Consider the following 27,858-nt stretch of genomic DNA (forward strand, 5'->3'; position numbering starts at 1 on the left):
CTGTACTACACATACAATTTATCATCTCATAAGTTTATTATCGCTTCAGGTTTGCTTTAAGCTCAGGCAGCCATGTGCAGCTTTATCCTCGAGGCCGGTACGTTCTGCCCGTGCTGCCTGCGCTATTTGAAGGGGATCTGAACAGATGGATAGAATGCACAGTAGGGAGCCATAGGAAGCCTAAACGGATTAAACTTTAAGAAAAACAAATATATATCAGGATAATTGGTAAGAAGATTATGCCCAGGGCTACAGAACGGGAAACCAGGAGGTGACCTACAGGAGGGCCGAGAGGAATCGGGTAATTGTAGACAGGTGTAAAAAGCAAAAAGATACAGACGAAGTTGACCGACAAGGAGGGAGGGGGAGGATACAGTTACCTGACGGGCATTTTTTTTGTTTGTTCGTCTGCACCTGTAAGCGTTTACTTTGAGGAAGGACACCGAGGTGAGAGCAGTCCATAGTGACATTTTCTTATCTCTTCATTTTTATTGGCCCGATCCATGCCTCCACGTTATTAGGCAGATTTTCCTTTCAGCCGAAAGGAATTAAAGAGCTCGGAAATCATCGAGGAGAAAGTGCTCAGTCAGTTGAGTTGAATATTTGAGAAGCGACCTGACAAAAGCAGCATTGTCTGCCGGCATACAGCCTCTTTGTGGCTCAGGCAATAGCCCCGGCTATTGGTTACTTGCCGGCTCGCGGTTCATTGAAAACCAGCGACCGAGCTTTTGTAATCCTAGATGCGGCCAATTAAACAGGCTGCAGCTACCTCTTGGCTGAGCAGTCTGTGTCCCGGGCTTAATATGTGAATCGGAAGCTCTGCAGCCAGTCTGGGAGGGAGAGGTGAGGGGCGGCATGTCAACGTGCAGATTATACCAAGCCTGCCGACACTGCCCATAGTGGAGGCAACTGGAGCAGGATCAAGAGCACGTCATTGGGTGTTAAGTTGAGGTGCTTTTCAGTTCATTCATTTTAATCCAGATCTCCCAGGGCTGCTGACGAGGTGCCTACCCTTAGTGGCGTTCAGACGCTCTGCCTGCTGGTAACACGAGACACTTTCGCTTGCTGACCTGCTGGAGAGTTATTTCAGCGAGCCGAAGGAAAAGAAAAAAATGCCAACCAATGGGATACACCAAATCTTAAAGATCCAGTTTGGCTTGATCAACAGCGATAACAGGTATCTGACAGCCGAGGCATTTGGCTTCAAAGTCTACGCCTCAGCTCCAGCCTCAAGAAGAAGCAGATCTGGACTTTGGAACAGGATGAGTTGGACGCCATGGTGGTCTACCTGAAAAGCCACCACCTCAGCCGGTACCTGTCGGCTGACAAAGATGGCAATGTTTCCTGCGAGGCTGAGAAACCCGAGGGAGATAGTCGTTTTATCATCTCTGCCCAGTCTGACGGGGAGGTGGGCTCTGCAGTCTGATCTACACAAGCGGTTCTTTGGCGGCTCAGGAGATAAGCTGTCCTGTTTTGCTCAGACCATCACAGAGACCGAGTTGTGGGCTGTGCATTTGGCCATCCATCCCCAAGCTAACCTCCTTAGTGTCAGCAGGAGGAGGTATGCCCACTTGAGTCCTCAAGAGGATGAGATTTCCACCGATAGCAATATACCATGGGGTGTCCATTCACTAATCACCCTGGTCTACCAGGACAAAAAGTACTGCTTGAAGACTTGTGATAGCCGCTACTTGCGAAATGACGGGAAGCTGGTTAAGGATCCTGAGAATGGCACTGCCTACACTCTTGAGTTCAAGGCTGGAAAACTGGCCTTCAAAGACTGCACTGGAAAGTACTTGACTCCAATGGGGCCTACGGGTACTCTGAAATCTGGGCGGAGTTCCAAGCCTGGCAAAGATGAACTTTTTGATCTTGAGGAAAGCCACCCTCAAGTTGTCTTCATGGCTTCCAACAAAAGATATATATCTATCAAGCAAGGTAAATTTAAAGCAATGGCTGGTTGCCTAAGAGAGCTGGAGTGTGCACTTGACCAGCCAGGGGTAGACCATAGTATTATTTGAGGAATCTTAAAATGAGCAGGATTTGGAGACCACCTTCTTTATTCCTTTTTTTAAAAAGGAAGTCGAGGTGTGAGACCTATGGAGGCTGCCATATTTATTTCCTTTTGAACAATACCAGTTGCCTGGCAGCCCTGCTGATCTTTCTGGTCAGTATGGTCTAAATCACACATCTGAAACAAGCATGCAGCTCATCTAGTCAGACTTCGTTCAGAGCACCTGATCTGCATGCTTGTACAGGGTCTATGGCTAAACATATTAGAGGCAGAGGATCAGCAGGACAGCCAGGCATTGTGCATTATTTAAAAGGAAATAAATATGTCGGCCTCCATGTCCCCCTCACCTCGGGTTCCCTTTAAGAAAGAAATGCCAGTTTTCTGGCACACCTGCTGATTCTTTGGCTTCAGTAGTCGATCCTGTCGAACATGCAGGCAGCCACATCACCTTGTTCTGCATACTTGTTCTAGTTTGTGATTTAGGCCTGGTACACACATCCAATTTTGATTGCCCAATGATTGCCCATTTTTACCACTCCCATGTAGCATGAGAGCTAACCTACACAATCTGTTCATAGTATTCAAAATCTGTAGTCTCTCGCACTACACAGAAGTAATACAATTGGCAAGTGATTGACCAATCAAAATTGCATGTGTGTATACACCTTTTAGAAACCATTACGAGATAACATTGACTATAACATTAGTAATCGGTTTTGAAACATTAGAATAGTACAGGATTTTGAAATGCCATTTGTTACCACACGACAATTATTTAGAGGTTTCTTGTTGTCCTTGAAAATGTTGGTATCTACATTCAGCAAGAATGGTTTTATGCCTGGTACACACCATGCAATTTCCCATCAGATAGACTGGTCGATCATTTTTATGATCGATTTTGTATAGAAGTGATTGGAAAATCGATCAGAAAAAACGATAGGACCTGTGAGAAATGATGGATTAGACCTGTTTATCCGATTGGAAATTGCATGGTGTGTAACAGGCATTATATTTGTGTCTAGACCTCTCCCATAGCAGTAAGCCATGGAGACCACCAGAGCCGCTGTCAGGGCATCACAACTAGCAGCCCTGTGAGGGGCCCCATCCCCCTCCCTGCTGAGTAACATACATTTAACTGTTTCCAGGCCCCAGCAGTATGCTCTGAGCAGGAAAAGCAGCTACAAAGTTCAGGAATTCCATGCTGAGGTACTCAAATGGTCATTGTCACACTGACTGTCCTCAGAGGAGCTCACAATGTAATACTGTCATAGTCATAGCCTAACATCCTACCATATTATTATTATTATTATTATTATTATTATTATTATGTATGTATATAGCACTGATATCATGTTTCTTTTACGGGGAAAACTTTTTTTTTTGGGGGGGGGGGGGGGGGAGGGCGAGTGGGAGGCAGAGTGAGTGAGGGGGGGGCCCAGTAAGTTTGCCCGGTATGGGGCCCACAAATTTCTGAAGGTAACCACCTCTCATTGGGCCCAGATAATTATTCAAGAGCTATTAGTCTAGAGATGACCAGCGAGAAGGTGATGCAAATTTTCTTGCAGTTTGTAGGCTGAAATTGAGTATTGAAATGGTACAAATCATCAGAATTCTGTTTGGTTCAATGTCAAGTTGCATACAAACTGCAACTCGATTGGCATCAACCCTGAAAAAAAAGTTGCATCTTCTTGACGATCTCTGCTGTACTCCCTGTCCAATTATCTCACTAATATTATAAATGCGAAAGGTTGGATGTTTGTTACTCTATCACGCAACAATGGCTGAACGGATTTGAATGAAATCTGTCACACACATAGTAGTAATAATAATAATAATAATAATAATCCGAACATTTATATAGCGCTTTTCTCCTGTCGGACTCAAAGCGCTCAAGAGCTGCAGCCACTGGGACGCGCTCAAGAGGCCACCCTGCAGTGTTAGGGAGTCTTGCCTTGAACTCCTTACTGAATAGGTACTTGACCTAGCCAGGATTCGAACCCTGGTCTCCCATGTCAAAGGCAGAGCCCTTATCCAGTACTCTATCCAGCCACTACATTACCTGGAGTAACATATAGGATACTTTTTATCCCCATAACCAAAAAGTGGGCAGAAACCAATACAAATTTCATTGAGAAAATGTACACTGCAGCCATTCTTACACTGTTAATGGCAGGGTTCTCAAACATTGCACAGTTGGTCACTGGGTGACTAGTTCATATTTAGAAAAGTGGGTGGAGCCTACAAAAGCCAATCAAAATTCACCTATTGATTTTCAAGGAATTGCTGCCAGTCTTGCATTCTTAATGGCACAAGCCTCAAACCTGGTACAGTTGGTCATTGGGTGACTGGGATTCAAATTCAGAAAAAAGGGGTGGAGCCACAAACAGCCAACCAGATTTGTTTCATTTCAATGCAAATTATTGATGCCAAAGACCGCAAAGCTCACAAACTAGATCATAGAGTAATTGTGTGTTAGGGTTAAAAGTGGGCGGAGCCAACACCAGCCAAATACATACCCGGGCAACAGTTAATGGGTTATGAAGATGTGAATTTGCTACTCTTAGGCCACGTATGCACTCTGTACTTGTTGGGGAATCAGGGTCTGATGCCCGTGGGTGACAGCGCTGGGCTGCTGTGTAGCTGACGACGCGCTGTGTTGCTATGCAGAGGGTGACGGTGGGACGCGGAGTGCATCGCTGGGCTGCACACACTCAGTTGTGTAGCTGATGACGCGCTGTGTTGCTATGCGGGGGGTGACGGTGGGACGCGGAGTGGAGCATGCGTGACGTTACGCAACAGGCGGGGGGAGTGGTGCGAACAACGGGATCGACTTGTGGTACAAACATTTTTGATTGGCCACTGATTTGCCAATTTTGCCCACCTCCATGTAATATGAGGGCAAACCGATATTGGGCCCGATCAAGTTTTTTTCTAGATGATATTTTCGCTACTTATAAAATGCATTGTAAGCCACCAGCAAGCAAGAGAATACTCGGAATAATTCTAACAGCGCTTTCCCACCTACTTTTTGGTACTTTATAACAACTTTTCAGCTCTCTGAAATTAACAATCAGAAGATGAAAAATGATCTCCTAGTAAGAAATGTGGGTAAAAAAAATGATTTGGATTGGGCCCACAGTATACAGTGAATAGATTGAGTAAAGTGAACCAGAGACAAAGCGCCCTCATGTATTTTACCATATATATCAGTGGGAACATTAGAGAAAACACCTACCCTGCTCGGTTTCATTCTTCACTGCTCAGCCTGCTTGTCAGCAGCCCTGATAAAATCCCCGACTGAGCATTCAGTCTGGCTTTGCTCCGGAATCGTTATAAAGGAGTCTGTCTTCTCTGATGTCTTTTCAAGCCCAAGCCTGTCCCCTTCTGGCTCTGCTATAATGACTTGGCTATAATGATTCCTGAGCAAAGCCAGACTGAATGCTCAGTCTGGGATTTTATCAGGTCTGTTAACAAGCAGGCTGAGCAGTGAAGAATGAAACAGAGAGCAGGGTAGATGTTTTCTCTATTGTTCCCACTGATATATATGGTAAAATACATGAGGGTGCTTCATCTCTGGTTCACTTTAAGCTCTCATACTAAATGGAAGTGGTGAAATCAGACTTGCATGTGTATACAAGGCTTAGATCACTTTAGTTTTCACACAGGGCATATTTATTTTTTCTGTTCGCATTTAATATAACATTATTCCGAATGATGTATAAAAAGTTTTGCAAAGAAACAAAAACAGCAGTTTTGTGAGAATAAAAATTGACGATCATTGTTATGATCCCTTATAGATCCCCCTATCCTTCTCCTGCCTGCTCACTACAGATCGTCAGTGAGGTGCTAATTTATTTTGCAAGATGCAAATTTTTAAGTACATTTAGGCAGCTTGGAATGGAACGAATCCGATGATTTTGATCAGACCATTTGTAAGCTGCATACAATTAAGATACATTTGCATCAACTCCAAATGATTGGTGTCTCATTGAGTTTTTGTCCCCAAACCCTTTCAGCCATTCTGAAACAACTCCTTCCTCCTAGAGGACTAACAGCCATTATAGGCTGTCGGCTAGCAGGAAGGCGTGGTTTCAGCTGATAGAGCAATCGCTGTCCTCCCTGTATGCCAATGTGACTAGAGGGAGTGGTGTTTTTTGTTTGTTTGTTGTTTAGACCTCTGTGCATGCCCATGTGACTAAAGAGGGAGTGTTTCAGACCTCCGTGCATGCCCATGTGACTAAAGAGGGAGTGTTTCAGACCTCCGTGCATGCCCATGTGACTAAAGAGTGAGTGTTTCAGACCTTCGTGCATGCCCATGTGACTAAAGAGGGAGTGTTTCAGACCTCTGTGCAGGCCCATGTGACTAAAGAGGGAGTGTTTCAGACCTCCATGCAGGCCCATGTGACTAAAGAGGGAGTGTTTCAGACCTCCATGCAAGCCCATGTGAACAAAGAGGGAGTGTTTCAGACCTCCGTGCATGCCCATGTGAACAAAGAGGGAGTGTTTCAGACCTCCATGCAGGCCCATGTGACTAAAGAGGGAGTGTTTCAGACCTTCGTGCATGCCCATGTGACTAAAGAGGGAGTGTTTCAGACCTCCGTGCATGCCCATGTGACTAAAGAGGGAGTGTTTCAGACCTCCATGCAGGCCCATGTGACTAAAGAGGGAGTGTTTCAGACCTTCGTGCATGCCCATGTGAACAAAGAGGGAGTGTTTCAGACCTCCGTGCATGCCCATGTGAACAAAGAGGGAGTGTTTCAGACCTCCATGCAGGCCCATGTGACTAAAGAGGGAGTGTTTCAGACCTTCGTGCAGGCCCATGTGACTAAAGAGGGAGTGTTTCAGACCTCTGTGCAAGCCCATGTGACTAAAGAGGGAGTGTTTCAGACCTCCGTGCATGCCCATGTGACTAAAGAGGGAGTGTTTCAGACCTCCATGCAGGCCCATGTGACTAAAGAGGGAGTGTTTCAGACCTTCGTGCATGCCCATGTGAACAAAGAGGGAGTGTTTCAGACCTTCGTGCATGCCCATGTGAACAAAGAGGGAGTGTTTCAGACCTCCGTGCATGCCCATGTGAACAAAGAGGGAGTGTTTCAGACCTCCGTGCATGCCCATGTGAACAAAGAGGGAGTGTTTCAGACCTCCGTGCATGCCCATGTGAACAAAGAGGGAGTGTTTCAGACCTCCATGCAGGCCCATGTGAACAAAGAGGGAGTGTTTCAGACCTCCGTGCATGCCCATGTGAACAAAGAGGGAGTGTTTCAGACCTCCATGCAGGCCCATGTGACTAAAGACGGAGGGTTTCAGACCTCCATGCAGGCCCATGTGACTAAAGACGGAGTGTTTCAGACCTCCATGCAGGCCCATGTGACTAAAGAGGGAGTGTTTCAGACCTCCGTGCATGCCCATGTGACTAAAGAGGGAGTGTTTCAGACCTCCGTGCAGGCCCATGTGACTAAAGAGGGAGTGTTTCAGACCTCCGTGCATGCCCATGTGAACAAAGAGGGAGTGTTTCAGACCTCCGTGCATGCCCATGTGAACAAAGAGGGAGTGTTTCAGACCTCCATGCAGGCCCATGTGACTAAAGACGGAGTGTTTCAGACCTCCATGCAGGCCCATGTGACTAAAGACGGAGTGTTTCAGACCTCCATGCAGGCCCATGTGACTAAAGAGGGAGTGTTTCAGACCTCCGTGCATGCCCATGTGACTACAGAGGGAGTGTTTCAGACCTCCGTGCATGCCCATGTGACTAAAGAGGGAGTGTTTCAGACTTCCGTGCATGCCCATGTGACTAAAGAGGGAGTGTTTCAGACTGTCTGTGGGAGCGAACAGGCACCTGTAGGTCACTGGTGTATTAGGTATATTCCTTTTTTTTAATGCACAAGTCATTTAGAATGTGTTCCATTCAATGCTTAGAGCAGCTGTGGCTGAACTGTGACTTTAAACCTGTAGAATGTTCTTAGAAACCTTCTCACTGGGCTCTGTGTTTGGCAGCTCTTATTGTGTGTGTAGAGCAGCTCTTAGTGATACAGAGTGAGCCGCTTTGCAGCCACACCATCAATTATTCACTGAGCTCTTCTCTCGCTGTTCTTCACAACCGTCCATGTAATAATAATGGTTCTTCAGACTCCTGCACTTCTGTAACAGCCAGCCACGTACATTCTTATGCCCAGGGTAGGGGCGACTGTTTTACTGGTTGTCATCTGAAGGCTACTGGATGTCCTCTGTAGACCTCTTCTGCAGCACTGTACAGAGTACGGTACATAGTCATGTCACTGACTGTCCTTTAGAGGAGCTCACACTCTAATCCCCTTCATAGTCTAATGCCCTACCATAATATTATTATTATGTACAGTGCTGCAGAATATGTCAGTGCTATATAAATACATAATAATAATAATATGGTACATTAGACTAGGACTATGGTAGGATTAGATTGTGAGCTCCTCTAAGGACAGTCAGTGACATGACTATGTACTCTGTACAGTGCTGCAGAATATGTCAGTGCTATATAAATACAGAGTACATAGTCATGTCACTGACTGTCCTTAGAGGAGCTCACAATCTAATCCTACCATAGTCCTAGTCTAATGTCCTACCATATTATTATTATTGTGTATTTATATAGCACTGACATCTTCTGCAGCACTTTACAGAGTACATAGTAATGTCACTGACTGTCCTTAGAGGAGCTCACATTAGACTATGACTGTGGTAGGGATTAGATTCCTACCATAGTCATAGTCTAATGTCCCACTATATTATCATTATGTATTTATATAGCACTGACATCTTCTGCAGCACTTTACAGATTGCATAGTCATATTACTGACTGTCCTCAGAGGAGCTCCCAATCTAATCCCTACCAAAGTCTTAGTCCCTTAGTCCTAAAATAGTGTATGGGCAGGAACCCATGCAAACCATAGGGAGAACATACAAACTCAATGCAGATAACAGCCTGGCTTGATTTGTTGAATCCTATTGACGATGCCTGTTGATGCCTCTAAAAACAATAACGCCCCCCACCCTCGATACTATCCCAGTGCCCTGCTCTCATGTTTCATGCCAACTATACCTGCCACTCTATTCCTCTTCTCAGACCATCCAACCCTTACCCACCCACATGCCATCCCATTCCCTAAAGTTCCCACCCCCTCTGCCATTCATGCCTCTGCACTTGCTAGCTTTAAAGAGGCCCTATAGTGATATATATTACAAAGCAGTAAATTATTAAGGATACCCATTTTATGGTATTTATCTTGGTTTCAGCATCGGAAACTCTTCCTTCCTATGTATTGCTATATGTTGGTATGGAACCCCACCTTCCCAGTGATGTCACAGCCTAGGCTGTTTAGCTATGCAGAAGGCCATCTGTGAGACATGGCAGTGGAAGGATCATGGTGTGAGTAGCCCATCTGTGAGACATGGCAGTGGCAGGATAATGGTGTGAGTAGCCCATCTGTGAGACATAGCGGTGGCAGGATAATGGTGTGAGTAGCCCATCTGTGAGACATGGCGGTGGCAGGATCATGGTGTGAGTAGCCCATCTGTGAGACATAGCGGTGGCAGGATAATGGTGTGAGTAGCCCATCTGTGACACATGGCGGTGCCAGGATAATGGTGTGAGTAGCCCATCTGTGAGACATGGCGGTGGCAGGATCATGGTGCGAGTAGCCCATCTGTGAGACATAGCAGGGGCAGGATCAGGATGTAAGTAGCCCATCTGTGAGACATAGCGAAAGTCTATTAACCCTTCGCACTCTCGCATGCAAATGTTCAAACAAATTTATTCACAGATTCACTCATCCAGGCACCACTGTTATCCCTACAGCTAAGTTAAAAGCCGGGGTCTTAGTTCACAGAAGAATGCATTCTTATGCTTAGTCACCTATACTGCGCAGATGTACCCAGGTAAACATAGGTTTCCTAACTCTGGCCCTGTAACATGCATAGTGCAGACATGCAAACATTCATTGCATCAAACCTATCTAGGGATTAGGAGCACACATCCTGACGTCCTCTCCTGGGACAGATGGCGCATCTTACCAATCGCACAAGGGAGCTAACGTAATGTATCCATGCACACACACCAGCATAAGCTGTGTGCATGCTGACAAACACATACAGGGGAAGGAGGGAGTGCACTGAATTAGACCCTAGCCACAGGGGTTTTAATTCAGATGTGTGCTCTTAATCCATTGATAGGTTTGATGCAATGAATGTTTGCATGTCTGCACTATGCATGTTACAGGGCCAGAGTTAGGACACCTATGTTTACCTGGGTACTTCTGCGCAGTACAGGTGACTAAGCATAAGAATGCATTATTCTGTGAACTAATACCCCGGCTTTTAACTTAGCTGTAGGGATAACCGTGGTGCCTGGATGAGTGAATCTGTGAATGCATTTGTTTGAACATTTGCATGCGAGAGTGCGAAGGGTTAATAGACTTTTGCTGTGTTCTGGCCACACCCCCTTCAGCACCTCCCTTTCCTTAATAACTTATTTAATGTCCTAACTAGAGGCGATGTGCCTGGATATAGATGTTTTTTTTCCTGTGAGACAGCGGTGGCAGGATCATGGTGTGAGTAGCCCATCTGTGAGACACGGCAGTGGCATGATCATGGTGTTAGTAGCCTATCTGTGAGACATGGAGGTGGCAGGACCATGGTGTTAGTAGCCTGCCTGTGAGATATGGCAGTGGCAGGATCATGGTGTGAGTAGCCCATCTGTGACACATGGCGGTGGCAGGATAATGGTGTGTGAGTAGCCCATCTGTGACACATGGCGGTGGCAGGATAATGGTGTGTGAGTAGCCCATCTGTGACACATGGCGGTGGCAGGATCATGGTGTGAGTAGCCCATCTGTGAGACACGGCAGTGGCAGGATCATGGTGTTAGTAGCCTATCTGTGAGACATGGAGGTGGCAGGACCATGGTGTTAGTAGCCTGCCTGTGAGATATGGCAGTGGCAGGATCATGGTGTGAGTAGCCCATCTGTGACACATGGCGGTGGCAGGATAATGGTGTGTGAGTAGCCCATCTGTGACACATGGCGGTGGCAGGATAATGGTGTGTTAGTAGCCCATCTGTGACACATGGCGGTGGCAGGATCATGGTGTGAGTAGCCCATCTGTGAGACATGGAGGTGGCAGGATCATGGTGTGAGTAGCCCATCTGTGAGACATGGAGGTGGCAGGACCATGGTGTTAGTAGCCTGCCTGTGAGATATGGCAGTGGCAGGATCATGGTGTGAGTAGCCCATCTGTGACAGATGGCGGTGGCAGGATCATGGTGTGAGTAGCCCATCTGTGAGACATAGCAGTGGCAGGATAATGGTGTGGGTCTGCTTGGCTGCCTTGGAGTAGGACAACTAGCCGTCATTGTTGGAACTATAAATCCTATAAATTGTACTAGCAATTTATGTAAGAAAACATCTGTCCCCCCCCCCCCCCCCCCCCCCCGTGAGCAGCCTATGGATGCAGATAGTTTACACCAGAATTCAAATTGTAGGCAGCTTGACATTGGACATAAGGCCCTGGGAAATTGCCCAGGTTGCCCTTATGAAGTGTGGCCACAAGCAGTGGCGTAGCTAAGGAGCTATGGGCCCCAGTGCATGTTTTGCATTGGGACCCCCCATGCATGCTATACAATTGACACGGCACACCAAAACCAATTAAGGACAACCACAGTGTCAGAGGTGCAAGAAGGGAATGGGAATCAGTGTTTTAATTATTACTACTATGCCAAGCATCTATAGAAGTGATTATTACAAGAACAGGACCAATAAAGAGCTAATACTGTGGTTGAGCGTGGGGCCCCTCTAGCCCAAGGGCCCCGATGCAGAACCGCAACAGCTTCTGTTGTCGCTATGGCGATGATCGGACATGACGTCTGACGTCATCGACGTCGTGCAGTCCCGATCCTCCCCACAGCGACGCCCGGAGGCTATTGGAGAGGCTGTGCCATCGCTGGTTCCGGGGGAAGGTATGTATAAGGAAGGCGATTGGGAGGATCAGAGGGTGCCGGCGGCGATCGGGGGACACATGTAGCTAGCCAAGTGCTAGCTACATGATCTAAAACAATTTTTAGTAAAAAAAAAAACCCACCCAGGGCCATGCGATCCCCTGCGGCGGTATGGACGAGCTAAGCTCGTCCATACCGCTCAGGTAGTTAAACTTGTATAAGCAGGTACAGAGGGCAGAGGTGACACAGAGGGGGACACTGGAGGCATAGAGGAGGTACAGGGGGCAGAGGTGACACAGGGGGACACTGGAGGCACAAGGTGGTATAGAGGAGGTACAGGGGGCAGAGATGGCACAATGTTCCGACTTAACAGATTCAGGTTAAGAACGAACCTACAGTCCCTATCTCGTTCGTTAACCGGGGACTACCTGTAATGTATAAATGCACACACATTTATACACTGTGGGAATAGTGCCAGGGGTTGCAATGCGTTCGTTGCTCATCCAGATATTTCGCTCGCCGTGCACCCGACTGACTGTGACAGCCCGACCTCTTGCAACATGTACAACTATTAGTGCGCCCAATTTCGGCCCAAAATCGGTTGCATCATCACTCGGGCATGCACTTGGTGGCACCGATCTTCATCCAATTGTAATAATGGAATCAGAGGGTGGATTGGCCGCCAAGTCACTTGATGTATGGCCACCTTAAGGCAGATGCTTCCATGCATGTAAAGCGTGTTATAACCGCTGTATTAGTGCCTGTATTCCCGCAAAGGAAATGTAGAAAGCAGGAAAGTCAGTTTATCCATCATGTTATGAATGCGTCTCGAGTATTGCTTCACGTCGGCCTTCTCGCCAGCACTTCGGAATAATGCGTGACTCCTCTGGTATCTGCTGTGTCGTCATTGGCGAACTCGAGATTCAGGGCGTGGCCTGTTTTCTTCCATTCAGGAATGTTGACAAGAATTGATGGAATTTTACCGTTCCCGCTGGCCAAGTGTCGCTGGAAAAGCGTCTCGCGGTGGTTGCCAACTATAACAGCCGTGCGTGTCAGTATTTCCGACATAACATGTTCAGGAAGCCAGCGCGATCCGCAGATTTATGGACGGCTTATCCAGCTGTGGCAGTCTTCATCCCTCTCAATATTTGAGCATCTGAAATATAAATATCAGTTTCATAAGCAAAAAGAAAACCAAAAGTTATGAATGGTTTGAAATCTAGACGCTTTTCCCCCAAAAAAACAAATTGGATCATTTAATTCCTGACGGCCTATTTATTAGTATGAGGCCAAGTATTATCTGTATGAGGCCAAGCAAAATTACTGCATGTTTTCCTTCTGAGTGTTCAGGGGGTGATTTATAGAGACTGATGCAAAGAAGGCTGGAGAGGAAGTGATGCAAGATTCCTGAAGCAACCAATCAGGATCCAGTTCATTTACCTACTGAAACCTGATTGGTTCTGAGCAGTTGTTCCACTTATGCTTGCAGTTTTGCTTGCAACTGATCATGTGCTTCTCCATGAGTTCTCCAAGGCTGGGCCATCTCTACTGGTCAGCAGGGACCCCCATCTCCACTTGGTCTCTTCCACCTGGCAAAACATGTAACGGACATTCCTTCTCTCCAACAAATGTAACAATTCTAGTTTTTTGCCAAATTTGTTATAACCATTATTGTAAGCGTGTACGGGCTTCCTAAAATGTTTTAACCCCTTATTCACAATACAGTCTGGATATTGCCCAAGAAGGCTGAGCCTGGAACCATGGGACTATGCCACCAGAACTATACTAACCTACATGTTTCTTGACCTCCTGGGAGTAGCTTGCAAGAATGGGAGCATACCCCCGCCCTCTGAAAGTTACCCTCGTCCATGTCTTTATGCAGGGAACATATGGTGGCGTCTCTGATAAGGGGGACCCCAGATATCTGCCAACGCCCCTCCCCCCGGTGATGAGTATAGGGGTGCATTCGTACCCTTTCCCCATACTCCAGAAGTAGTTGAACCAAATGCCCAATAAAATGAAAGTCTCTTAATTCTAATCATAGTAATCTCATCTGCTGTAATGCAAGTCTACCGCTGCCCATACACCAGTCGACATTTTCAATAGATTAAATAATGAATTCAATGTAAACATTGAGTCCAGAGCTGTAGGGGGTAACAACTAACAACCTTCCCTTCCCCCAATACATAGAACTATGCTTCAGGTCAGGTGTTGTGTGGCTGCACTTGTTATGGGTGTGAATATCACAATGACCACACTTGTTTTATGACCCTTGTGAGATGGGCCTCCAGGTTGTGAGGGTCACCAAGGAAAGGAAGAGAAGGGGTGTGAGCATTTTTTTTTGAGGGGGGGGCTCCATTAGAGTTTTGCTGCAGGGCCCCATGGATTAAATTAATTGAAATTGTCATAGATTAATTTATATAGAGTAGCAATCAAATATAGATTAACCATGTCAATATGGCAGAAGTGCGTGGAGGGGATGTGGGTTGCAGCAGTGGGCAACTTTAACCCAGGTTTTAACTTCTTCCCAATCAGTAGCCGATAACCCCCTTACCCTGTCTTGAATAGATCATCGGGGGGGGGGGGGGGGGGGGCTGGGGGGGGGGGAGTCTGTATGGCTGATATTGTGGTGAAACCCATCCCACAGTGTGATGTCATGACCATGGTCCTGACAGTTTGCTGTCTGTGAACCTTGTTGCATTGTGGGAAATAACGGCTGTGTCCAACTGCCAAGCAAGCCGTATCTTTCTCTGTGCATATATACAGTGGTTTGCAAAAGTATTCGGCCCCCTTGAAGTTTTCCACATTTTGTCAAATTACTGCCACAAACATGAATCAATTTTATTGGAATTCCACGTGAAAGACCAATACAAAGTGGTGTACACGTGAGAAGTGGAACGAAAATCATACATGATTCCAAACATTTTTTATGGATTTGTAAAAAATGTTTGGAATGATGTATGATTTTCGTTCCACGTCTCATGTGTACACCACTTTGTATTGGTCTTTCACGTGGAATTCCAATAAAATTGATTCATGTTTGTGGCAGTAATGTGACAAAATGTGGAAAACTTCAAGGGGGCCAAATATTTTTTATATATATATTCAGTTTGGTCCATAAATATTTTGACAGAAACAACTTTTTTTTTCTAATTTTGCTTCTGTACATTACCACAAAGATTTTTTAAATGAAGCAACTCAGATAAAGTTGAGGTGCAGACGTTCAGCTTTAATTCCGCGGAGTGAATGTCAGTTGGTGTTGTGGTGTTTTTGTCTTGTCTATCAGCAGTAAAGATGATGGCCTGCAGGGTCACAGTGAATCAAACATGAACAAATCACACAGTGAATATCAGGGAACTGGTAACGATTGATGCCCAATTGCCCGATTTGCCACTAACTGCATAGTATGTGGGATCCTTTCCAAGCAGTCCCAAGATTTGTTTTCTGGGGTCTTCATCTACTATTGGTTGAAGAACCCCTGAAGCCTTTCCTCACTTTTGTATCTCTGCAGCACAGCTGAACGTAGTAGGAACCCTGGTAAAAGCATTCCTTAATTTCCTGCCATTTTTTTTACCATTGATTACTGGTGTCCAGAGAATTGGATCGGGTATCAGTTTAGACATTGGGGAATTAAATTTATTTGAAACTTTATAAGCCAAAAATGTGCAGAGCAATGTTCACACCAGATGTACCATGCATTTCATATGTGCAGTTGGTACGTGCATTTCATATGTGCAGTTTTTTCCTCGGCTCGGCCCTTAAATACCATCACTTTATAAACGTTCTTGATTGCATTTGCTGTACCATTATGTGACATTACAAGTCCTCATTTATTGGAAAGTCAGCCAGTAGTTTAAACTGACTGGACAGCTTTATTCCCCGATTATCTGTCATTCTGGAGAAGAGCTGCTCGTTTGATTGGTGACTATTTGTGACTTTGTAGGCAAGAATTTGTTTCATCTTTGTGTAGTATTTCTGACACATCACACACTCCTTACCTGGGTGACTAATTGTAATCATTACTCATCTAAGATGTGAAGGGCAAAAGGATATCCTATGACCTCATCGAGCAGCCCCATGTCTCTCTACGCTGTTTAGGGTAACAGGAACGGGCCAATACGGTACCGAGTACTGCAGGTCACACTACAACAACAACACATCTGTAAAGCGCTTTTCTCCTGTAGGACCCCATAAGCTTGTCTCAGATCAGTACATAGTGATGTGTTACAGGGGGGAAAAGTTATGTGATCATAAATGCCAGGCTAACAGGTGACTTTTCAAATTTGATTTAAATGTGTCCAGGGTTGGAGCTGTCTTGAGTAAGTTTGGCAAGGCATTCCACAGGGTAGGGGCAGCATGACAGAAAGCTCTGGCTCCAAAGGTTTTATTTTAGTTGGACTCTGGGGGTGGTCAAGTTCTTGGATTCTTTTGATCTGGGGTTGTGGGTAGCGTAACTGGCGGTATACTGTTGCTGGTAGTAATGGTAATATTGCTATGTGTTGTCTGAGCACAGCAGTATTACCACACTTCATTGCATCAACCCCACTGTGTTTTATATCCAGAAATTTGGAAGTATAAATTGCTGTAGTAATGTCCTCTTTCCCACTTGTCCTGTTTTGATAGGAGCAGTCAGTTCAGTGTCCGCTCCGATCGTTTTTCTAGTCCGGTTCCCATTTGTAGCACATATGTTTCCACCATAGGTTTCTATTGGAAACGCACCTGCCACCCGGAAAAAACGCTGCTGGTCGGGACTTTGTGTTGCATTTAACCCAACATACACAGCGTAAAAACCACAATTGGAAGCACAAGCTATTTTTTAGTGTTTGAGTTTTTGGTAATGCTCCATTATGGACATGTAAATAGCTCTTTGAAAGGGTGCTGTACGTTTTTGGTGCAAGTGGGAACCACGCCTCCACCGAGTGCAAATTTGGAAATGCGAATATTTGAATTCATACTGACAATGCGATTTCGATACAGCAGTTTCCATTGAATGCATTTTTGAAACGTGTTCCGATGCGAAAGAAAACGGACAGCCTGCTGCAGTTTTTCACGCCATGCATTGTTTCCTAAGCGATTCTTATGTAATAAGTCAACAGTTCCGTAGGTGAATGCAAATGTTTGCATTTTCGAATGTGTAAAAATGCATGCTTTTTTATAAAGTTTCCCATCATACATGCTACTTCCTGTTTCCTGTGGAGTTATAGTGATGTCATGTTGCTATGGAGATTAAAAATTTGCAATGGTACTCATGCATGCGAGTCAGTGGAATTAGGGCCTTGGGGCAGGATCAGATGGACAGCTGCTGGCGTCCTTGTCATTTTTAACGCCTGATGAAATGCACCCTACGTTTAGATGTATGGCGGAGTTAATCTAATTGCGTTTACCGTCGACTGTTAGCAATTGCGTGAATGTTGCAGTATAACGCAAACATTTGCTTTTTTGCGGTTCTTTGTCCTGTATAATAGGGCTCTAAATGCAATGACTGAATGTCACAAACCACAGACAAATGTATTTCTGCGCGGTAACTACCCGCGGCCTGCCGTAAGTCTGAACCAGATCTTAAGGCTCATACACACATCAGACTATAGTCTTTGGAAAATGAAAGATCACAGAGAAATCTTACCACCCTTCATGTAGTATGAGAGCCATACTCTACACAGTCTTTTCTATGGCTCTCATGTGTGTATGCACCTTTAGAGAAATGCATCTCCAAAGAGTTCTTCACCTCCCAAAAGTTCTCTCCTATCTACTAAAATTCTTTCTAATCATTATCACCTGTGTTTGATAAATCCATGGATCTAGTTTACATATAACAAAATAAACAGGCTTTGTAAATAAACAGTCAAGTAGCCCATTCACAAATGTGGTATCAGGTGATCATGCGTCGCCATAAGGCACGCCCATCTACACTGCTGGCTGTTGTGGCGCTGATCCTATCGTACTTCCCGTTAGAGATGTCGCGAACCTAGAATTTTCTGTTTTCGAACGGCGACCGAGAACTTCCGAAAACTGTTCGCTAATAGGCGAATCTGGTGAACCGTCATAGACTTCAATAGTCAGGCGAATTTTAAAACCTACAAAGACTGTTTGTTTCTGGCCACAAAAGTGATGAAAAAGTTGTTTCAAGGGGTCTAACACCTGGATAGGGTAATGCCAGATGGAGGTCCATGCCAAAAGTCTCACCAAAAAGGGCAGGAATCGCATTATGCACAGCTCTGGGTGTCAGTGGGCTGTGGAGTGCTACGAACAGAGAAATACAATGGTACTATCAGAATACAGTGAAATTATAATGCACTGGAGTGGTTCTGTGCCTGCAACTTAATGAGGCAACAGCAGTAGTGTGCACAAAGCTCTGGGTGTCAGTGGGCTTTGGAGTGTCACACACAAAAAAAACCCAGGAGACCGATGTGCTAGCCCTCAATAGGGCTGTTTGAAGTGCTTTCACAGCAAATAAGGAACAAGAACACAGGCCTAGCTAATGCTTTCCCTACCTATCTGCAGCAAGTCTGTACCTGCTCTCACTAACAGTCAGCATCCATCAGAGAATGAATCTAGTATGGCCACCACTACTGCTTTTTGATAGGGGTGGTGGGGGGTCCAGGAAGGGGTGCTAGCTGATTGGCTGCCATGTGTCTGCTGACTGTGAGGTAAGGGGTCACAGTTTAGCTCAATGATGATGTATAGGGGTGAATCAAAAACATCAAATGTTCGCTGTTTGCCGCAAATGTGAACAGCCGATGTTTGCAGAATTCTGCTCACCGGCTAACAGTTTGGGCCATCTCTACTGCCTATAAGAGGAAGAAGTGCTTCAGAGAAGTGCTAAGGACACTCCCAGAATAAGTTTAGCAGAGTTTTGTGAGCTCATTCCATGGCAATTTTGAAGGGATGGAAATGGTATTTAGATCCGTTGTTAAATTTGCTTTATACAGTGTAGGAGGGAAACTGACCATAAACTGTAGAACCCATCATGTCTGAAGTAGGTTATGAGCAGTTTGGTTAGGTACTTACCTCAGTAGTGGAAAGCCTTTGGATAGAGGATTCCGGGATCCCCATGGAGCCCACTCTTCCAGCGCTGGATCCCTCGTCATTTTCTGACCATGCTCGCTGGCCATGGAGAAGCACAACCAGACTGGGCATGTGCGAGTAAGGTCTGCACATGCCCAGTATAATAAAGCTCTTTGGTGAACTGGGCATGCAAGGACCATACTTGAGCATGCCCAGTCCGGATCCCACACGGTCCCCAGCTTGGAACACAGACAGAAATAGCTTATGTGACTGGCACGAGTCGAATAGGTAGGAGGTTTTGCCTTCACACTACTAAGGTTAGTATCATATTTTTTTATTATTATTATTTATAAGTCACTTCTTCAGGTGTCTTTGTACATCTTTCCACAGAAAGCTAGCTTGACTCCTGACTGAGAATAAGGCCAGTAAAACCATAGGTTGGTTTGTTGCTCCTCCCCCTCCTGACGCTATGCAGGTATTCTGGCCTCTGACGCGTCTGTATCCGCAGGGATCGACTGCGCATTGTTAGGTGGATGGGAAAAGCAAAGGTTAGGTTCAGAAAGACACCAGGCTAGAAAGTTCAGCATGAAAAATGCAATACTATCCTCAGAATCTGCAGTTCTGCCTTCCTCACACCTGATGATATCTGGATTAACTCTCTGCTGTGCAGACTTGTGGTTTACATAGCCTTCCTATATTGTATTCTATATGGAAGCATCTGACCTTTCCACAAACAATTCCAGCTATCTCCCAGAACAGGTTATTTTATACTGGAAAACCAGATTGCCTCCTGAATTCAGATCCAGTTTCCTTGTCAGTTCCCCTGTGCGTTGTATTCATTCAGCAGCCCCTATCTGTGCAATTTACAAAGCATCTGAGAAATGCTGCCCAAAAGTGACCTTGCTATTCAAGATAAGACCTTATTAAGGTGCGTACACACGTCCAACTTTACGCCCGCTTGTTGTTTAAACTAGTCGTCTGAACGACTTGAAGTGCAAACAAGTCGCTCAGACGTCAGGTACACACTGACCAACCAAGAAGCTGATATGCTAATTTACCTAATTTACATGTCGCTTAACCAACTTGGTAAATGGACTAGATTAAACGACTGATCAAATGACTTTTGTTGTTTGAACGTCTATTTGGTGGATAAACGACTAAAAGTCATTGTTCAAATGACTGTTAGGTCTGTACATGTGTAACCTTCCCTTACCCTGTCCTCTCACACTATCCCTCCTACCAGTTATCCTAGACCTCCTTCCAATATGCCTAACCACTAACCTAACCTTCCCCTACCCTGTCCTCTCACACTATCCCTCCCACCAATACGCCTAACCCTCCTACCGATATGCCTAACCACTAACCTAACCTTCCCCTACCCTGTCCTCTCACACTATCCCTCCCACCAATACGCCTAACCTTCCTACTGATATGCCTAACCACTAACCTACTTTCCCCTACCCTGTCATCTCACACTATCTCTCCCACCAATACGCCTAACCCTCCTACCGATATGCCTAACCACTAACCTAACCTTCCCTTACCCTGTCCTCTCACACTATCCCTCCTGCCAGTTATCCTAGACCTCCTTCCAATATGCCTAACCACTAACCTAACCTTCCCCTACCCTGTCCTCTCACACTATCCCTCCCACCAATACGCCTAACCTTCCTACTGATATGCCTAACCACTAACCTACTTTCCCCTACCCTGTCATCTCACACTATCTCTCCCACCAATACGCCTAACCCTCCTACCGATATGCCTAACCACTAACCTTCCCCTACCCTGTCCTCTCACACTATCCCTCCCACCAATATGCCTAACCCTCCTACCGATATGCCTAACCACTAACCTAACCTTCCCCTACCCTGCCATCTCACACTATCTCTCCCACCAATACGTCTAACCCTCCTACCGATATGCCTAACCACTAACCTAACCTTCCCCTACCTTGTCCTCTCACACTATCCCTCCTACCAGTATCCCTAACCCTCCAGCATTAATCAGCAGAAGCGGGCAGGAACAGTGAATGCGGACATACTTCTGCTTTCCACGCAACGGAAGTCCTTCTCTGTAAGCGTCTAACGCTACTTCTGGTTTAACAGGAAGTAGAATGAGGCACTCTTGCAGAGAAGATCGGATCTCCGTCGCATGGAACGCGTTTCTTGTTCCTGCTCACTGCCATCAATGCTAGAGGGCAGAGCGCTGAAGGGAGAGCCCGAGGTGAGGCAGGGGGAGAGTGGGCCCCTCTCCCTGCCGCTCTGTATGGCCAATGCTCACCCCTCATGCACTGTGCTCCTGAGCCTGGGGTACCTAACTGGGCACCTATACCTGGCTATACTGTGGGCACACATACCTGGCTATATTGATGGCATCTATACCCGGCTATACTGTGGGCACCTATACCTGGCTATATTGAGGGCACCTATACCTGGCAATACTGGGGGCGCCTATACCTGTGATGAGGGTTAGGGGGGCCTCATCCAAAGTTTCGCAGGAGGGCCCAGTGATTTCTAGTTACGCCCCCTGTGCCTAACACTAACCTAACCTGACCTACACTATAGCAGTTTTGGCTACACTGTAGTCAAAAAATTGGTTCCCATAACTGCAAAACCAGAATTTTGGTCTATGGCAGGCCCCGATGTAGCAGAGAAGCATCGCACTCCATTCACCTGATCTGGCCTGCTTGTCGGTGGGCTGCTAAATACACGGGTCAATTCTCGCGCTCGATTCTGCGCCGATCGTTTTGCCCGCTCGATTCTCTTATCTTCCTCTAGTTTTTGTTATCATTTTTTTTTTTTATTCACTTCAATGAGAAATCAAGCGGCAAAACGATCGAACGGTGATCAGACATGTCGGAAATTATCTATCGAGCCATGTTAATGGCTCAAAATCGAGACTTTTATTCCCAGCATTATAGAAACAGTTCAGCAATGGACCTAGTATGACTCCAGCACTACAGGCTTCCCAGGCAGCTGTCTTGCCATGTAAACACAGTCTGCTGCTGCCCTGTTATCTACCAGAGGTGCTATGATGATAATTATTTTGCTGTATTGATCAGGTGTTTAGTCAGCCATCATTCCGGAGTGTTGTTTTGTGTTCAGCATCTCTGAGTCAGAAGTGTTTGCAGCAGATCCTGCAGCCGGCAGTGTAAGGTGACACTCTGAGGTCTTGCGGTAACCCAATTCTTATTAGTCTCATCTCATCTGATACTCAGCCAACAGCCAATAGCTGTAACCAAGTCAACAGGTCAGCTGGGCCTGGTCCACGGCGTTACAGGTACTGTGGAGTGTTTGTAACATTCGCTGTGTCCAGGGGAGATGGAAGAGTCGCTGCTGTAAATTTGCCTGGATGCCCGGAGATAATCAGATGTAGCACAACACTTTAGAAAGAATTAACTCTTAGGTGCATGTGAATCTACAACAGCTTTATTGAAAAATGTACTCATAATGTACAAGATTACCATATCCTCTATAATAAAACCCCTGTGTCCCTGCGCTACGCTGTCCCTGTGTAGCCGGGTCCGTGCTTTTTGCTACTGCGCATGTGCCCAGCACGGACCCGGCCTCACAGAGACAGGAGGACAGGAAAATTGTCCAAACTCTCTAAAAATGCATGTGAAATCTGGCCTGCTGTCCCCAGTCCTTAGACACGCTGTACTGAAATTTGTGCACCAACTGCCATGGAAGATGGTAAATAGAGATGGCCCAACTCCCTCATATAGCAGATCCCTCCCCCCTCATATAGCCGGCGGTCATTGCTTCATTGTGATACGCAAGCCCCTTCACCGCGGCAAGGTAATGATCATGAAGGGGAATTGGGACATGTACATGACTTTTGATTTGTTGCTGCAGTGCAGCCAGAAAAATTAGGCTGGCATGTACACGCACCAGAAAAAAAATATTATAGCGGCCAAAATTCAGGAATCCGCCTGGAGTCCTGGACCCTGTTGGTGGTGGCGGAGAAGGCAGTGAAGCAGCCTGCAGGCAGAGATGCTGTGCGGGGACTGACTTAGGCCCGGTGCAAAATGCTAGCAGATTTTGAAACGCTTTTTCTTATTTTTCTGTAGCGTTTCACCTAGCGTTTTGCGGTTTTGGGAAGCTTTTTGGTGTTTTTGGTAACCATATACGGTTACAGTAAAGCTGTTACTGAACAGCTTCTGTAACAAAACCGCCTGCAAAACCGCTCTGAACTGCCGTTTTTTCAGAGCGGTTTGCGTTTTTTCTATACTTTACATTAGAGGCAGAAACGCCTCCGCAATCCAAAAAATGCCTCACCCCGGTAGTATGCATTTCAGCAAAACGCCTCCCGCTCGGTGTGCACCAACCCATTGAGATACATTGACCAAGCATATCTGCAGCCACAAGCGGCTGCAAAAACGCCAAAAAACCTGCTCGGTGTGCACCAGCCCTGAGTCTTGGCAGGCAGTCACACGGTGTGCAGGCAGAGATGCTGTGTGGTTTATGTACAGTATATTGACCGATCGTACAGTTCCCAATCGCAGATCTACACTCAGCTCACCTAGATCGAGTCCATATAGATTTGCATGCAACTAAGCCACAGCCAGCAGTAAGTCCACGAAGATGATCCCCCACTAGCAGAATCATGCGTGTGATATAGCCATCAGATAAGCAAACTGTTCATATGCAGAGTGAAAGCCAGGCACAAACATAAGCAGCAGGATGCAGAAGTAGTGTAAAGCAGATCTAACAGTTACCCTTCCATGGGAATAGTCCTCTGTGCTTTCTTGTGTGGACACTGTACTGCTTGGTTGGTACTTCTCTATTTGTGAGAGAGGCAGTACAGTGTCCACACAAGAAACAATAAATCCACATGCACTAGGTTGGCCATGTGCGATGTCTACTGGTTCAACATGTTTCGCCGACGTTGGATCTTTAATTTAGATGCCACTAAAGGAAAGGGCCTTAATGATAGTGTGAATTATAGTCTTTTTGCCGGAGTAGCCTTTAGCTTTCCTCTCCTTCTGTCGCATCCCTAGAGACCTTTTTCCATCTGGTCTCCTTTCCCCTTGTTTGTTGGGGGTTTCTCCTTGGGACGATTCTCTCACTCTTTACCATGTGTCCCAAACAGAATTTTGTGGTAGTTTTTTATCCATAAAAAGTTTTTGGGGTTTCCAGGCCTCCACATCCCAGTGGTATTTGAATGTTTCTGCATCCTGCTGCTTATGTTTGTTCATATGCTGGGTGAAAGCCATGCACAATAGTTTACAGGGCCGGATTTGTACTTTTTTTTTACCGCCCTAGGCCACTGTCACCAGCCGCCCCCCTTCAGTATAGGTAGCAAGATGACCCCTCCCCCTTACCTCCAGGATAGGTAGTCTGGTTGGTAGCCAGTTAACGCCTCTTCCCTTTCCCTCCAGTATAGGTAGCCAAATGACCCCTCCTCCCCCCTTCCCTCCAGTATAGGTAGCCAGATGACTTCCCCCCCCCCCTCCTTCCCTCCAGTATAGGTAGCCAGATGACTCCCCCCCCCCCCCCTTCCCTCCAGTATAGGTAGCCAAATGACCCCTCCTCCCCCCTTCCCTCTAGTATAGGTAGCCAGATGACTTCCCCCCCCCCTTCCCTCTAGTATAAGTAGCCAGATGACTCCCCCCCCCCCCCCCCCCTCCAGTATAGGTAGCCAAATGACCCCTCCCCCCCCCCTTTCCCTCCAGTATAGATAGCTAGATTACTCCCTTAACCTCCTTGGCGGCATGGACGAGCTCAGCTCGTCCATGACCGCTGGAGGGCGCCGCTCAGGCCCCACTGGGCCGATTTTCACTTCTTTTTTTTTCTCTAAAACACGCAGCAAACACTTTGCTTGCTGCGTGTTGGTCCTAATCGTCGTCGATGTGCCGCTACCCGCCGTGTAACGACCCCCCCCCGCCGAGACCCCTGCGCAGCCTGGCCAATCAGTGCCAGGCAGCGCTGAGGGTGGATCGGGACTCCGTCTGACGTCACGACGTCTATGACGTCATTGCGATCGTCGTCAAGGCGACGGGGGAAGCCCTTAAGGAAATCCTGTTCAGAACGGGATTTCCTTACGTAGGTACGCGCCGGCGGGGATCGAAGGTACGCGCCGGACGTCGCAGGGAGGGGGGCATCATGAAGCAAGCGCTAGGCTAGCTACATGATTCAAAAAAAATTTTTTTAAAAATGGTGCGCCGTCACCCTGGCGCAGGTAATAGAGTGCCAGGGTGGTTAATCCCTTCTTTTCCTACTGCCACCCACCCACCCTTCAATATAGGTAGCCAGCTCACCTTCACACCGTAGCAGCCATCAGTGTCACTCATTTCTCAGCTCGTCTCCAGTGCAGAAGCTTTCTCTTCCTTTCAGTCTCCAATGCTGCCTATAGCCGCCGGCCACAATGCAAATGTGCACAGATAGCAAGGTGGCTGCTGCACAGCCGGCTAGCAGCAGAGTACCGCGGTCAGGCGCTGCCCTGATCTCCCTGCATTGCAGAATTTGCAAGCATGCAAATGCTGCACCAGTTTAGCCTGCTACTTTGGTGCCTTTGCTCCTGTGGTGCCCTAGGCCATGGCCTAGGTACTTGGCCTAAATCCGGCCTTGACAGTTTGCTTATCTGATGGCTATATGATACGCATGATTCTGCGAGTGGGGATCATCTTCGTGGACTTACTGCTGGCTGTGGCTTAGTTGCATGTGAATCTATATGGACTCGATCTATGTGAGCGGAGTGTAGATCTGCGATTGAGAACTGCACTATCGATCCATATATATATATGGATACTTCCTATGGATGTCATATAAATTAAGAAGAAATTCCATCTTGTACAGTGTCAACATTAGTCTACCTCTAAGGGTCCGTTTCCACTATTGTGAATCCGCATGCGTTGTCCGCATAGCCAATACAAGTGGATGGCCCTGTTTCCACTTGTCAGTAATCCTGAGCGTTATTCTGTGCGGGAGAAATCTGCACGGAAGAGCCGTCAGAATTCGCACTCCGCACGCCGCTATGCGAATCGGCGCTAATGTATTTAATAGGGAAATCGCATGCGGTTTTGGCATGCGTATTTTACCGCGATTTTGCATGCGTTTTCGCATAGAAACTAATGTTAAATCACACAGGCTGTGACATGATTAAAATCGCATCAATACTAACCTATGCGAAATCGCGGTAAAATATGCATGCAGAATCGCACCCGCTTGCAATTTCGTCAGCAGGCAATCGGCAGCGATTCCGCACCACACAAATGGAAACGGGCCCTCAGTGCAAGTTTACCATCTTTCATGGCAGTTGATGCACACATTTCAGTACAGTGCGTCTCTAAGGACTGGGGACAGCAGCCCAGATTTCACAGGCATTTTTAGAGTTTGGCCAATTTTTATGTGGGGATTCTTTGATATCTAGGGTGGGATTTTACCATTTATAATTGATTTGGTAATTTTGTACATTATGAGTCATTTTTCATTAAAGCTGTTGTAAACTCACATGCACCCCAGAGTCAATTCTTTCTAAAGTGCTGTGCTGTATATATTGTTGACATGGTACATGTGAGTGGCTCTATTAGTACTTTTGTTCTGATCTGCAGATGAATGTCCATTAAACAAGGTGTGTATGATGATCTGCAGATATCATAGACTATGAATGCATTTTGCAGGAACAGATCTTTTGCAGGAACGGATCTTTTGCAGGAACTGATCTGTTGAATGTGTACAGCATCTTTGTGTGCAGCCTCTTGCAAAGATTTTTATCTGATGGCGAGTTCAGCTCAATAGAATAGACTGTGTAGAGTATGGCTCTATTACTACATGGAAGGGGGTAAAATTGGTCTGTGATCTTTCATTTTCCAAAGACTATGGTCTGATGTGTGTACCCACCTTAAGGAGGAACGAAAAGTTGTCCTACTCAGTGGGGATGATCAGTGAGCTGCAAATATTTCTGAGTTCATGCAGATTTATGTAATTTTTTAATGCAAATATATGCAGCTTGTAAAATTGACCAATCAAGTCCCACCCAGGTTTAAATTGATTGGTCCATTTTCAAGCTGCATATATTTGCATAAAAATGTACATAAATCTGCACGAACTTGGAACTTGCTGAATGCAAACAGATGTGTGTTTTTCATGCGGCCTATTGGCTCGCATTATGTGCGTTTTACACAAAGCTAGCCTTTCTGCCTAGTGTGTTCCTACCCTCTGCTCCTCCCAGGCGTGGCTGATTTACCTAAGTTTGTATCGGAAAATTAGATCTTCTGTGAGCCTTTCCAGTTAACCCCAAAAAGAAAAAAGATCTCACAATGCACCAAATGTATAATAACAACGATTATGTAACTTTATTATTTATCATATCCAAATATGTTTTTGCTCTAGATACGCACACAGGGGCGTATCTGGGTAATATAGAGCCTATGGCAAACACTAAAATTGCGCCCCCCTCCCTCCCCATCAGAGCCCCCCTCCCATTTGAAAACTGCATCCTTTCTAGCGTACATGTGTTATGGTTATATAGTCTTTCAATTGCGCTCCCCTATTATCACCCTCCCCTCTATGTCAAGGCCTGCTGCAACTCGAAACCCAGACCCGGAGTACCTGTATGCTGGACGTTAAATAGTGGAAGACGTGCCGGAAAGGGACTTGTGTGAAGCTGTTGGACATTGGGAAGGGGTAGCGCACTCTATAAGTATTGTTTGATGTGTTATGGTTACCTGTTTTTTGGCTCGGGATATTGCTGAAGTTACTTTTTTGGAAATATCTCTTCTTATTCCCTCTCTGTCCTCTTTTCTAACACTAAGGCAAGTGCACCCTACATATATAAATTAAGTAGCCATGTTCCCCAAATAACAGAATTAATCTGATCTGAAATCTGAGTCACAGGGGCAGGAAGCCATGCCTGCACCGCTCTAGATACG

At 46.1% G+C, this 27,858-nt stretch overlaps 1 protein-coding gene across 1 annotated transcript in view; it reads left to right on the forward strand.

Annotated features, from left to right (window-relative positions):
* Positions 1 to 327: 327 nt before the first annotated feature.
* Positions 328 to 27,858, forward strand: part of FSCN2 (fascin actin-bundling protein 2, retinal) — a 91,336-nt gene continuing 63,805 nt past the window's right edge. The window contains 3 exon segments of the mRNA XM_068263181.1: positions 328 to 1,218; positions 1,221 to 1,402; positions 1,404 to 1,938. Of these exon segments, the coding sequence (XP_068119282.1) occupies positions 1,113 to 1,218; positions 1,221 to 1,402; positions 1,404 to 1,938 (823 nt within the window). The 5' untranslated portion in view covers positions 328 to 1,112.

The sequence above is a fragment of the Hyperolius riggenbachi genome, chromosome 12, assembly GCF_040937935.1.
Source record: "Hyperolius riggenbachi isolate aHypRig1 chromosome 12, aHypRig1.pri, whole genome shotgun sequence".
NCBI classification, from domain to species: domain Eukaryota; kingdom Metazoa; phylum Chordata; class Amphibia; order Anura; family Hyperoliidae; genus Hyperolius; species Hyperolius riggenbachi.